Genomic DNA, 12,658 nt, shown 5'->3' with positions numbered 1-12,658 from the left:
GATAAGAGTCTCACAGACTTTCTTGCCTAGGATGGCTTTGAACAATGATCCTCAGATCTCAGTCTCCTGAGTAGCTAGAATTACAGGCATGAGCCACTAGTACCCGGCTTACTTGATTTTTTTGTATGTGCCTGTGCCTATCCTAGAGCTTGAACTCAGAATCCTGGGTGCTGTCCCTGAGCTGTTTTGCTCAAGACTAGCATGCTATCAACTGAGCTACAGATCCACTTCTGTCTTTTTGTGGGGGTTGATCAAGGGTGAGAGTCTCACAGAATTTTCTGCCCAGGGTGGCTTTGAAGTGTGATTCTCAGAGCTCAGCCTCCTGAGTAGCTAGGATTACAGGCATGAACTACCATGCTCAGATTCCTTCCTTCCTTCCTTCTTTCCTCCCTTCCTTCCTTCCTTCCCTCCCTCCCTCCTTCCTTCCTTCCTTCTTTTTTTCCTTCTCTCTCTCTTTCTCTCTCTCTTTTTTTTTCTTCTTATTTTTGGGTCCGGTCATGGGGCCTGAACTCTGGGCCTGGCGCTGTCCCTCAGCTCTAGCGCTCTACCACTTGAGCCACAGCACCACTTCCGGCTTTTTTTTTCAGCTTATGTGGTGCTGAGGAATCGAACCCAGGGCCTCAGGCATGTAAGGCAAGAGCTCTACCACTGAGCCACTTTCCCTCTCTCTTTCTCTTTATTCCTTCCTTTTTTTTTTTTTTTTTTTTTTTTGTCAGCTGTGGGGCTTGAACTCTGGGCCTGAGCACTTTCCTTCAGTTTTTTTTTCTGGGGGGGGGGGTCAGTTGTGGGGCTTGAACTCTGGGCTTGGGCGCTGTCCCTGCACTCTTCAGCTCAATGAGAGTGCTGTATCGCTTGAGCCACAGAGCCACTTCCAGTTTTCTAGTGATTTATTGGAGATGAGAGTCTCACAGACTTTCCTGCCCGGGCTGGCTTTGAACCGTGATCCTCAGATCTCAGCCTCCTGAGTAGCTAGGATTGCCATGAGTGTGAGTAGCTAAGATTACAAGCATGAGCCACTGGTGCCCGGCTTTCCTTCAGTTCTTACTTTTTTTTTTTTTTTTTGTCAGCGTGGGGCCTGGAATATTGGCCTAGGCACTGTCCCTCAGCTCTTCAGCTTAAGACTAGCACTCTACCACTTGAGCCAGAAGGCCACTTCCAACTTTTTCTGTTTATGGGGTGCTGAGGAATTGAGCCCGGGGTCTCATGCATGCAAGGCAAGCACTCTACCACTGAGCCACATTCCCAGCCCCCTTTCCTTCAGTTCTTTAGCTCAAGGTGAGCACTGTATCACTTGAATCACAGCGCCATTTCTAGTGGTTTTTTATTAGAGATAAGAGTCTCACAGCCTTTCCTGCCTTGGCTGGCTTTGCACCACCATGATCATCAGATCTCAGCCTCCTGAGTAGCTAGGAGTCACCAGTGCCCAGGTCTGTCTGTCTGTCTATCTTTCTTTCTTTCTTTCTTCCTTCCTTCCTTCCTTCCTTCCTTCCTTCCTTCCTGTCTTCCTCTCTCTCTCTCTCTCTCTCTCTCTCTCTCTCTCTCTCTCTCTCTCTCTCTCTCTCTCTCAAGAGGCTGCACTTAAGAAAAAAGAAATAACTAATCCTTTGGGGTTGGAGGCTTGGCTCAGTTTGTAGCTCATCAGCCAATGAGCAACGCATCAGGTACAGAGTTCGAGTTCCAGTCTTGCAACAAAAAGAAAAGAAGAGGAGGTTACTCTTTTTTCCCCTTCTTTTTCTTTTCCCATTTCCTGGATAAGAGGCTACTCTTATCCAGATGGATAACTACACAGTGTTACAGACCTAAAGGATTTGGAGGAAGCAGAACTTTGGCTCAAGTGGTAGAGTGCTAACCTTGAGCATAAAAGCTCAGGGACAGGGGCTGGGAAGGTGGCTTAGTGGTAGAGCGCTTGCCTTGCATGCATGAGGCCCTGAGTTCGATTCCTCAACACCACATAAGCAAAAAGAAAAGAGCTGGAAGTGGCACTGTGGCTCAAGTGGTAGAGCGCTAGCCTTGAGCTGAAGAGCTGAGGGACAGCGCCCAGGCCCAGAGTTCAGGCTCCACGACCGGACCAAAAAAAAAAAAAAAAAAAAAAAGCTCAGGGACAGCACCCAGGCCCTGAGTTCAATCCCCAGGACTAGTCCAAGGACTGGGTGTGAAGGCATGGATCAGTTGGCAGAGCACTTGAGCTAAAGTAGCAGATATATCAAAAGAATTTGGAGCTAGAGGTAGGGGAAGTGGCTCCTCTGAGATCCTAGCACTAGAAATGTAGAGACCAAGCTGGACGCTGGTGGCTCACGCCTGTAATCCTAGCTTCTCAGGAGGCTGAGATCTGAGGATCATGGTTCAAAGCCAGCCCGGGCAGGAAAGTCCATGAGACTCCTATCTCCAATAAACCACCAGAAAACCAGAAGTGGCGCTGTAGCTCAAGTGGTAGAGCGCTCGCTTTGAGCTGAAGAGCTGAGGGACAGAGCCCAGGCCCAGAGTTCAAGCCCCACAACCGACAAAAAAAAAAAAAAAAAAAAAGAAATGTAAAGACCAGAGGATCTAGAGTTAGAGGCCTGACCTAGCTGGAGACAAATCTAGAGACCCCATCTCAAAAAGACAAATACACACTGACACAAAAAGCAAAAGTAAATGATTTAAGGAAATAGGTTAAATTAACATAACAGTAGGAGAGATTTTTGTGCACTTCCCTGTTGACACCTCTTAACCCTAGGGTGTAAGACTGAATTCAGATTACAGCCAGAAAAGTCAACAGGCCTCAGGGTAACTCAGGGTATTTGTTGTCCTCATTGTCAATCTCAATGCTTACTTGTTTTATTCAGTAGTTTTTGGGGGAGGCTTCAGTCTCACTACCTAGACCAAGCCAGCTTTTTTTTTTTCCCCTTTGGTCCTGGGGCTTGAACTCTGGGCTTGGACGCTGTCCCTCAGCTCTTCAGCTCAAGACGAACACTCTACCACTTGAGCCACAGTGCCACTTCCTGTTTTCTAGGGGTTTATTGGAGATCAGAGTCTCACGGACTTTCTTGCCTGGGCTGGCTTTGAACCACGATCCTCAGATCTCAGCCTCCTGAGTAGCTAGGATTACAGGTATGAGCTGAAGAGCTGAGGGACAGCGCCCAGGTCCAGAGTTCAAGTCAACCCAAAAAGGTCATCCGACCTCCCCCCAAAAAAAGAAAAAAAGAAAAAAGAAAAGAAAGTCCAACAATTAACCAGCCAGAAGCTGGAAGTAGACCTGTGGCACAAATCATAGGTTGCAAGCCTTTAGTGAATGAAGCTAAGGAACAGCACTCTGGCCCGATATTCATGCCCCAGTGTGTGTGTGTGTGGGGGGGGGGGGTGAGGGGAGGAGAAGATGGTGGGGGAGAGGGAGTAGGAGAGAGGGGAAGGGAGGGCGAGAGGGTATGAAGGAGATAGGGAGAGAGAGAAAGAGAGAGAGAGAGAGAATTACACCAGTATGAATCTAGTATTCAACTAACAGAAGGTCATAAGAACTACCACCATCCAAACAAAACACTAATCAAACCCAAGGCCTCATGCATGCAAGGCAAGCACTCTACCACTGAGCCACCTTCCCAGCCCTTAGTTTTATTCTCTCATGTATGTATTTATGTATGCATGTAGTGTGTGCGTGCATGTGTGTGTGTGTGTTTGTGTGTGTGTGTGTGTGTGTGTGTATAGAATTGCTATGGATAATTTTTGTACCCAAATCCCAGCACCTTTCAAATTTTTGCCCCTTTGAATTTTCTTAGTTCTCTTGGAAAAGACCAAATCCAAGAAATTGAACAAAAGCCCGTGGCTCTTGCTATAATCCTAGCTGCTCAGGACAGTGGAATAAGAGGATCCAGTTTTGAAGCCAGCCTGGGTAAGAAAGTCCAACAATTTGGGGCTGGGAAGGTGGCTCAGTGGTAGAGTGGTTGCCTTGCATGCCTGAGGCCCTGGGTTTGATTCCTCAGCACCACATAAGAAAAAAGCCGGAGCCGGGCGCTGGTGGCTCAGGCCTGTAATCCTAGCTACTCAGGAGGCTGAGATCTGAGGATCGCGGTTCAAAGCCAGCCCGGGCAGGAGAGACCGTGAGACTCCTATCTCCAATAAACCACCAGAAAACCGGAAGTGGCGCTGTAGCTCAAGTGGTAGAGCGCTCGCCTTGAGCTGAAGAGCTGAGGGACAGCGCCCAGGCCCAGAGTTCAAGCCCCACGACCGACAAAAAAAAAAGAAAAGAAAAAAGCCGGAAGTGGCACTGTGGCTCAAGTGGTAGAGCTCTAGCTTTGAGCTGAAGAGCTGAGGGACAGCGCCCAGGTCCAGAGTTCAAGTCAACCCAAAAAGGTCATCCGACCTCCCCCCAAAAAAGAAAAAGAAAAGAAAAGAAAAGAAAGTCCAACAATTAACCAGCCAGAAGCGGGAAGTAGACCTGTGGCACAAATCATAGGTTGCAAGCCTTTAGTGAATGAAGCTAAGGAACAACACTCTGGCCCGATATTCATGCCCCAGTGTGTGTGTGTGGGGGGGGGGGTGTGAGGGGAGGAGAAGATGGTGGGGGAGAGGGAGTAGGAGAGAGGGGAAGGGAGGGCGAGAGGGTATGAAGGAGATAGGGAGAGAGAGAAAGAGAGAGAGAATTACACCAGTATGAATCTAGTATTATACAGAAGGTCATAAGAACTACCACCATCCAAACAAAACACTAATATAGCACTTATTAATAATTCACAAGAGCTGTTTGAAGCGTTTTACATGAAACCAGGTTTAAAAGCTGTACCCTCCGCCCGGCGCCGGTGGCTCAAGCCTGTAAACCTAGCTACTCAGGAAGCTGAGATCTGAGGATCACTGTTCAAAGCCAACCGGAGCAGTAAAGTCCGTGAGACTCCTCTCTCCAATAAACCACTAGAAAACCAAAAGTGGCGCTGTGGCTCAAGCGGTAGAGCGCTAGCCTTGAGCGGAAGAGCTGAGGGACAGTGTCCAGGCCCAGAGTTCAAGTCCCACGATTGACAACAAACAAACAAAAACCCACCAGAAAACTGGAAGTGGTGCAGTAGCACAAATGGTAGAGCGCATGTCTTGAGTTGAAGAGCTGAGGGACAGCTCCCAGGCCCCATGACCAAAAAAAGCTATACCCTCAGCGTACAGAGTACAATTTTTTTTCTTTTTTCCTTCACGTGTACATTTTTTTCTCAAAATACACTTTTTTATTGTGAAAATATTGTACAGAGGGGTTACAATTACATGAGCAAGATAATGAGTACATTTCTTTCTTTTTTTTTTTTTTTTAAGGTCCGGTCGTGGGGCCTGAACTCTGGGCCTGGGCACTGTCCCTCAGCTCTTCAGCTCAAGGCTAGCGCTCTACCACTTGAGCTACAGCGCCACTTCCAGCTTTTTTCTTTTTGCTTATGTGGTGCTGAGGAATCGAACCCAGGGCCTCATGCATGCAAGGCAAGCACTCTACCACTGAGCCACCTTCCCAGCCCATGAGTACATTTTTTATCAAGCATTGTAGCCTCCTCCTTTGTTTCCCCTTCCCATCCCATCCTCCCCCCTCCTTCACCTGTACATTTTATAGATAATTTTCTCAGCAAAATTAACTGCCCTTGGCCTTCCTCCAGTTTTGCATCTAGTGATGGGGGGAACAATCAATCCTAGCTCCTTTCCACCGTGTAAAGTTCAGCAGGGTGGAAAAGGCGGGCGGGCACTTGGGCCAGGGACTAGACCTGCGCTGGAGGCGGGGCTTCCTGGGGGCGGGGCTACTGGTGGGGCGGGGTTGTGTGAGGGGTGGAGAAAGATGGCGGAACCGAGAACGCGAGGTCGGTGTTGCGTGGGGAACTAGTCCGGCCCCGGACCTGGGGTTGGGCTTGCGTAGCCCAGCTGGTTCCGGCTGGCAAAGATGGCGGTCGCTGGGCCGGCGTCCCGGGATTCCCTAGTGGACTGGTGTACCCAGCAGTTGCAGAAAACCTTCGGCCTGGATGTCAGCGAGGAGATCATGCAGTAAGCCCGAGAGGGGAATGTAAACGGGTTAGAGAGAGGGCGGAAACGGGGAGGACGGAAAAGTTGACAGAAGAAACGCGATACAAGGGTTGGTTTGTGGGGGCCCGAATTTTGGCCTTCTGCCTTTATAGTATAGTTCCTGGGCAAGTGTGTCAGGCTCCACCCTATGCTACAAGGGCTCGTTTTCCTTGGAAAATGTGAAATCCGTAACAATTACACCTGTTAAGCCGCTCCACTTCCCTGACAGAGAAGGGGCAAGTCAAACCGTCTTTCCAGAACTTTCTTACTCAGAGCATCCTAATTTTCCGGATCTTAAGTGTGTTGTCAGGTAGGAACGAGCATTGAAGCCGAGGCGACGTGGTGCATTGTAAATAAGTTCTTACTCGAAGTTTTATTTTTAAGTTATCATTTACCAGTTTTGGAAACTTGGGGAAGTTAACTTTTTCCCCCTGTATAACTAGTATAGCTTATATTTAGTAGGGCTGGGAAGGTGGCTCAGTGGTAGAGTGCTTGTCTCGCATGCATGAGGCCCTGGGTTCGATTCCTCAGCACCACATAAGCAGAAAAAGCCGGAAGTGACGAGTGGCTCAAGTGGTAGAGTGCTAGCCTTGAGCTGAAGCGCTGAGGGACAGCGCCCAGGCCCAGAGTTCAGACCCCGCGACTGAAAAAACAAACATAATTTAGTAGTGTAAAATTATGACATAGAGATGATGAACATGATGTAATATCTGCTGTGAATTGATCGACAGATATTTATTGTGCTAATACTTCATGGCAGTTGCTGAGGCAACAATGTCAAGACAATTGGTTAGCAGGGTGCTGGTGGTTCAGGGTGCTGGTGGTTCACGCCTGTAATCTTAGCTGCTCAGAAGGCTGAGATCTGAGGATCAAGGTTCAAAGCCAGCCTGGGCAGGAAAGTCCCTGAAACTCTTTTTTTTTGGGTGGGGCCCAGACGTGGACCCCCCTGGACCCCCCTCCCCGGTTTTTTTTTCCTGCTTATGTGGTGCTGAGGAATCGAACCCAGGGCCTCATGCATGCAAGGCAAGCCCTCTACCAGTGAGCCACCTCCCCAGCCCCTCCCTGAGACTTTTTTTTTTTTTTTTTTTGCCAGTCATGGGGCCTGAACTCTGGGCCTGGGCGCTGTCCCTCAGCTCTTCAGCTCAAGGCCAGCGCTCTACCACTGGAGCCACAGTGCCACTTCCGGCTTTTTCTGTTTATGTGGTGCTGAGGAATCGAACCCAGGGCCTCATGCTAGCAAGGCATGCACTCAACTGCTGAGCTACCTTCCCAGCCCCTCCCTGAGACTCTTATCTCCAGTAAACCACCAGAAAACCCGAAGTGTCTCTGTGGCTCTAGTGGTAGAGTGCTAGCCTTGAGCTGAAGAGCTGAGGGACAGTGCCCAGGCCCAGAGTTCAAGCCCCATGACAAAAAACAAAAACAAAAAACACAATTGGTTATGCCTTTCTGTGTGGATGAGTGCTGAGATATGGGGTGTAGTGGATAAGTTCTGTGAGACACTGAAATGATGGATCTCCCTTGTGATTTGAAACACTGAAGATTTACTACAAAGAATGTCTTTACCTGATATAAACAATAAATTGTAGAGGCGGAGACCCAGAGCATTCAGTGGAAGGATAAACTCAAATATGAGAATTATTGAAGAACCTGATTTGGTTCCTTGTTCACTTAGCAGAAACCTGTTACTGCTCTAAGATTGTAAGGAAACAGTGGGAGTCTGAGTTTGGGAGAAAACAAGATTTGTCAAGGAGGAATGAGTTACAAGAGTCAACTTTAAATGATTTGTTTTGTGTCTTTTTATTTTATTTTTACTTTTTTTGTGTGTGGTATCTGTATTGGAGCTTGAACTCAAGTAGCTCTGGTTTTTTGTTTGTTTTTTCTTTTCCACATAAGGCCAGAGCTTTGTCTCTTTTGAGTCACACCTCCAGTTCTGGCTTTTTGCTAGCTGATTGAAAATAAGAGTCCCTAGGATTTGTCTGCCTGGGTTGACTTCAAACCTCGTCATCAGATCTCAGACTCCTGAGTAGCTAGGATTATAGGAATGAGCTACATGCACTTGACTTAAATAGTTTATTTTGAGACAGGGCTTCTACCGATAGCCATTGTTGGCCTGGGAGTTTGGATCTTCTTACTGCATGCTGGGATTACAGATGTGTACCACCACACTAGATTTTTTAAAATACTAGAATAGACTGCACAACAACAACAACAGATAAATCATATATGGTTTTGGTTTACCCTTATTTGACAGCAAAATTAGCTTAACTTATTCTCAAACTTTTTTAAAAGTATGGAGCTGGTGGGGGGCGGGGTAGCTCAATATGTGGTAGAAGTGCTTGCCTAGCATATGTGAAGCCCTGTGGGCTTAATCCCCAGCATATGGAGTGAGGAGTTGACTGCCATCAAATGAAATGAGTCTTGGCAATTTGTAAGTCAGAAGTAGTTTTTGCTAATAAAAGTGAATTCAAATTTACTTACATTAATTACTCAGTATTTTAAGAGGATGATAAATGCATTCATCTCAGGTTCAGAATCAAATGGATTATCTGTGACTGCACAATATCAAGATTATTGTGATTCTTGCAGGTAATGGTTTTACATATAGCTTGTTTTGAAAACCCAGGTTGGGGCTGGGAAGGTGACTCAGTGGTAGAGCGCTTGCCTTGCATGTATGAGCCCTGGGTTCGATTCCTCAGCACCACATAAGCAAAAAGAAAAAAGCCGGAAGTGGCTCTGTGGCTCAAGTGGTAGAGTGCTAGCCTTGAGCAAAAGAAACTCAGGAACATTGCCCAGGCCCTGAGTTCAATTCCCAGGCCTGGGCACTGGTGGCTCACGCCTATAATCCTAGGAACTCAGGAGGCTCAGATCTGAGAATCTTGGTTTGGAGCCAGCCCAGGCAGTAAAGTCCTCCCTTGAGACTCTGAAATTAACCACTGAAAAACCAGAAGTGATGCTGTGTCTAAAGTGGTGAAGTGCTAGCCTTGAGGACAAAGAGGTTCAGGTGCCCAAGCCCTGAGTTCAAGCCCCACAACTGTCAACAACAACAAGAGATATCTGTAATATAATAGTATATGAACTACTTATTAAATAGTTACTAGTTGTTACACCACATGCCATTGTGCCGTGATGAAAGCATTTGCTTTACTGTGCTTTATCTGACATTTGATTTGGAATTACCCAGTTGTATTATGTTTTTATTTTATTTTCTTTTTTGCCAGTCCTGGGGCTTGAACTCTGGGCCTGGGCACTGTCCCTCAGCTCTTCAGCTCAAGGCGAGCACTCTACCACTTGAGCTACAGCGCTACTTCCGGTTTTCTGGTGGTTTTATTGGAGATAGGAGTCTCACGGTCTCTCCTGTCCGGGCTGGCTTTGAACCGCGATCCTCAGATCTCAGCCTCCTGAGTAGCTAGGATTACAGGCGTGAGCCACCAGCGCCCAGCCCCAGCCCCTTTTATATATAGTTCTATTTGTAGAGTTATTGAATCTTTTTTTCAAGCATTTGAAATATTTTGGCTAACTGATATCTAGAAAAATTGTACTTACATGCTACTATTCCATTTTACTTAAGGAAGTCTTTATAATATTTCCTTAAAATAGCCGTTTATTCTGATATGATACTTTTTAGAATGTGGAATTGACAACTAGCTGGGAGCCAGGTGGTGGATAACTGGGCTAGGGAAGTTGGGACAGGATTGAGAGTTTCAGGTTAGCAAGGGCCCCATAATGAGATGGTCTCAAAAACACGCAGATTATAATGTATATTCATGTGTTTAGCGAGAATAAGAACACTTTTAAGCTGAGCACTGATGGCAGATAATTGTAATCTTAGCTGCTCTGGTGTTGAGATCTGAAGATCAAAGTTAAAGTTTATGAGATTCTTCTTTTCTTTTTTTTTTGTCCAGTTGTGGGGCTTGACCTTAGGGCCTGCTCACTGTGCCTGAGCTTCTTTTGCTCAAGGCTAACACTCTACTACTTATGCTTCTGGCTTATTCTGTGTATGTGGTGCTAAGGAAAAGAACCCAGGACTTCATGCATGCTAGGCAAGCACTATACCACTAAGCCACATTCCCAGTCTTCCCCCTTTTTAAATTTATTTTTATTTTTTTAATTTTTTGGGGTCCAGTCATGGGGCCTGAACTCTGGGCCTGGGCGCTGTCCCTCAGCTCTTCAGCTCAAGGCTAGCGCTCTACCACTTGAGCCACAGCACCACTTCCGGCTTTTTTCTTTTTGCTTATGTGGTGCTGAGGAATCGAACCCAGGGCTTCATGCATGCAAGGCAAGCACTCTACCACTGAGCCACCTTCCTAGCCCCCCCCCCCCTTTTTCTTTTTAAAATTAGTACCTTACCACAGTGCCACAGTGCCACTTCCAGCTTTTCCTGTGATTAATTGGAGAGGAGTCTCACGGACCAGGTGCTGGTGGCTCCTGTTTGTAATCCTACCTACTCAGGAGGCTAAGATCTAAGGATCACAGTTCAAAGGAAGCTCAGGCAGGAAATTCTATGAGACTCTTATCTCCAGTTAAACACAGAAAAGACCAGAAGTGGTACTGTGACTCAAGTGATAGAGTGCTAGCCTTGAACAAAAGTAGTCCAGGTACAGTGCCCAGGCTCTGAGTTCAAGCCCCAGGATTGGCAAAAATAAAAATACAAGCGAGGTGCTGGTGACTCACTCCTGCAATCCTAGCCACTCAGGAGGCTGAGACCTGAGGATTGTGGTTCAAACAAGCTTGGGCAATAAAGCCTATGGGACTCTTATCTCCAGTTAATCACAGAAAAGCCAGAAGTGGCACTTTGACTCAAGGAGTCCAGCGACAGTGCCCAAGCCCAGAGTTTAAGCCCCAGAACTGGCAAAAAACAAAAACAAAAAACAGAGAAATAATAAATGGCTAAATACATAGGAAAGTCAGATTATGAACTACTTGAGATATCAAGGTCTTTGTTGTAATCAAATTTATATCCCTTGCCAGAATCGTACTTGGCTCCAAGTAAAACAAAATTAATAAATGATTTTAGTTTGTTTTTAAGCTACATTAGGGATTGAACTTGAGAACTCATGCATTCTAGGCAATTTTTCTACCACTTAGCTAATTTTCAGTTAAACGAGTATTTTTGCTGTCTTGAACTCTGCTATGATTATAAAGTAACATAGCATAAGCTATCATTGTTTTAACAATTTCTTCTTTGCTTCCTCAGGTATGTTTTGTCAATTGAAAGTGCCAAAGAAATACGAGAATATGTGACAGACCTTTTACAGGGAAATGAAGGCAAAAAAGGCCAATTCATAGAAGATCTTATAACCAAATGGCAAAAGAATGATCAAGAATTTATTTGTGATCCTTTGCAGCAGTGCTGCAAAAAAGATGGTAAGTTTGCAATTAGTAAGTTAGAAATATTACTGGTAAGTAGACAACCTAAAAGAATGATCTAGCTGGGTGCTGGTTAACTCATGCCTGTAATCCTAGTAGCCTGGGCAGGAAAGTCTGTGAGACTCTTTTTTTTTTTGGGCGGTCATGAGGCCTGAACTTTGGGCCTGGGTGCTGTCCTTTAGCTCTTCAGCTCAAGGCTAGAGCCCTACCACTTGAGCCACAGTGCCACTTTTGACTTTTTCTGCTTATGTGGTGCTGAGGAATTGAACACAGGGCATGCAAGGTAAGCACTCTACGGTTGAGCCACCTTCCCGGCCTTTTTTTTTTTTTTTTAGTTAAAAAAATTTATTTGAACACAGGGCTACATGCATGCTAGGCAAATGTTCTACTACTAAGCCATATTCCCATTCTGTGAGACTCTTATCTCCAAATAACCATCAGAAAACTGGAAGTGACAGTTGTGGCTCAAAATGGTAGAGCATTAGTCTTGAGCAAAAGAGTTCAGGGACAGTACCCAGTCCCTGAATTCAAGCCCAAAGACTGACAAGAATTGCCTAAAGCGTGGTGCTGGAGGCTCACACCTGCAATCCTAGCTATTCAGGAGGCTGAAATCTGAGGATTAAGTTTCTTTTTAGTTTTTTGTTTTGTTTTGTTTTGTTTTTTGTCGGTCATGGGGCCTGAACTCTGGGCCTGGGTGCTGTCCCTCAGCTCTTTAGCTCAAGGCTAGCACTCTACCACACGAGTCATAGCGCCACTTCTGGCTTTTTCTGCTTATGTGGTGCTGAACAATCGAACCCAGGCCTCATGCATGCAAGGCAAGCACTCTACCACTGAGCCACCTTCCCAGCCCAGAATTAAGTTTCAAAGCCAGCCAGGGCAGGAAAGTCCTTGAGACTATTTTTTTTTTTTTTTTGGTCGGTCGTGGGACTTGAACTCTGGGCCTGGGCGCTGTCCTTCAGCTCTTCAGCTCAAGGTGAGTGCTCTACCACTTGAGCTACAGCACCAATTCCGGTTTTCTGGTGGTTTATTGGAGATAGGAGTCTCACGGTCTCTCCTGCCAGGGCTGGCTTTGAACCAGGATCCTCAGATCTCAGCCTCCTGAGTAGCTAGGATTACAGGTGTGAGCCACCAGCGCCCGGCATCCTTGAGACTCTTATCTCCAATTATCCACCAAGAAATTGGAAATGGAGAGGTGTGTAGATGTGTCTAGTGGTAGACTGTTGGCCTTGAGCTAAGGGAGATCACCCAGGCCCAGAGTTTAGGCCTCAGCACAGGTACAAAAAAAAAAAAAAAGAAA

At 46.3% G+C, this 12,658-nt stretch overlaps 1 protein-coding gene across 2 annotated transcripts in view; it reads left to right on the top strand.

Moving 5' to 3' along the window:
* The first annotated feature begins 5,760 nt into the window (after window positions 1-5,760).
* The window catches only part of Trip4 (thyroid hormone receptor interactor 4), a 63,047-nt gene continuing 56,149 nt past the window's right edge, over window positions 5,761-12,658 (top strand). The window contains exons 1-2 of one of the 2 annotated variants that reach the window (XM_069995181.1): window positions 5,761-5,976; window positions 11,189-11,358. In XM_069995181.1, the coding sequence (XP_069851282.1) occupies window positions 5,876-5,976; window positions 11,189-11,358 (271 nt within the window). In that variant the 5' untranslated portion in view covers window positions 5,761-5,875. The remainder of the gene's footprint in view (window positions 5,977-11,188; window positions 11,359-12,658) is intronic. The other variant, XM_069995182.1, reaches the window with a different exon arrangement.

Source organism: Dipodomys merriami, unplaced genomic scaffold (assembly GCF_024711535.1).
Source record: "Dipodomys merriami isolate MVZ:Mamm:240054 unplaced genomic scaffold, mDipMer1.0.p SCAF_48, whole genome shotgun sequence".
NCBI classification, from domain to species: domain Eukaryota; kingdom Metazoa; phylum Chordata; class Mammalia; order Rodentia; family Heteromyidae; genus Dipodomys; species Dipodomys merriami.
The sequence above is the reverse complement of the archived record's forward strand: the minus strand, read 5'-3'. Positions and strand labels throughout refer to the sequence as shown.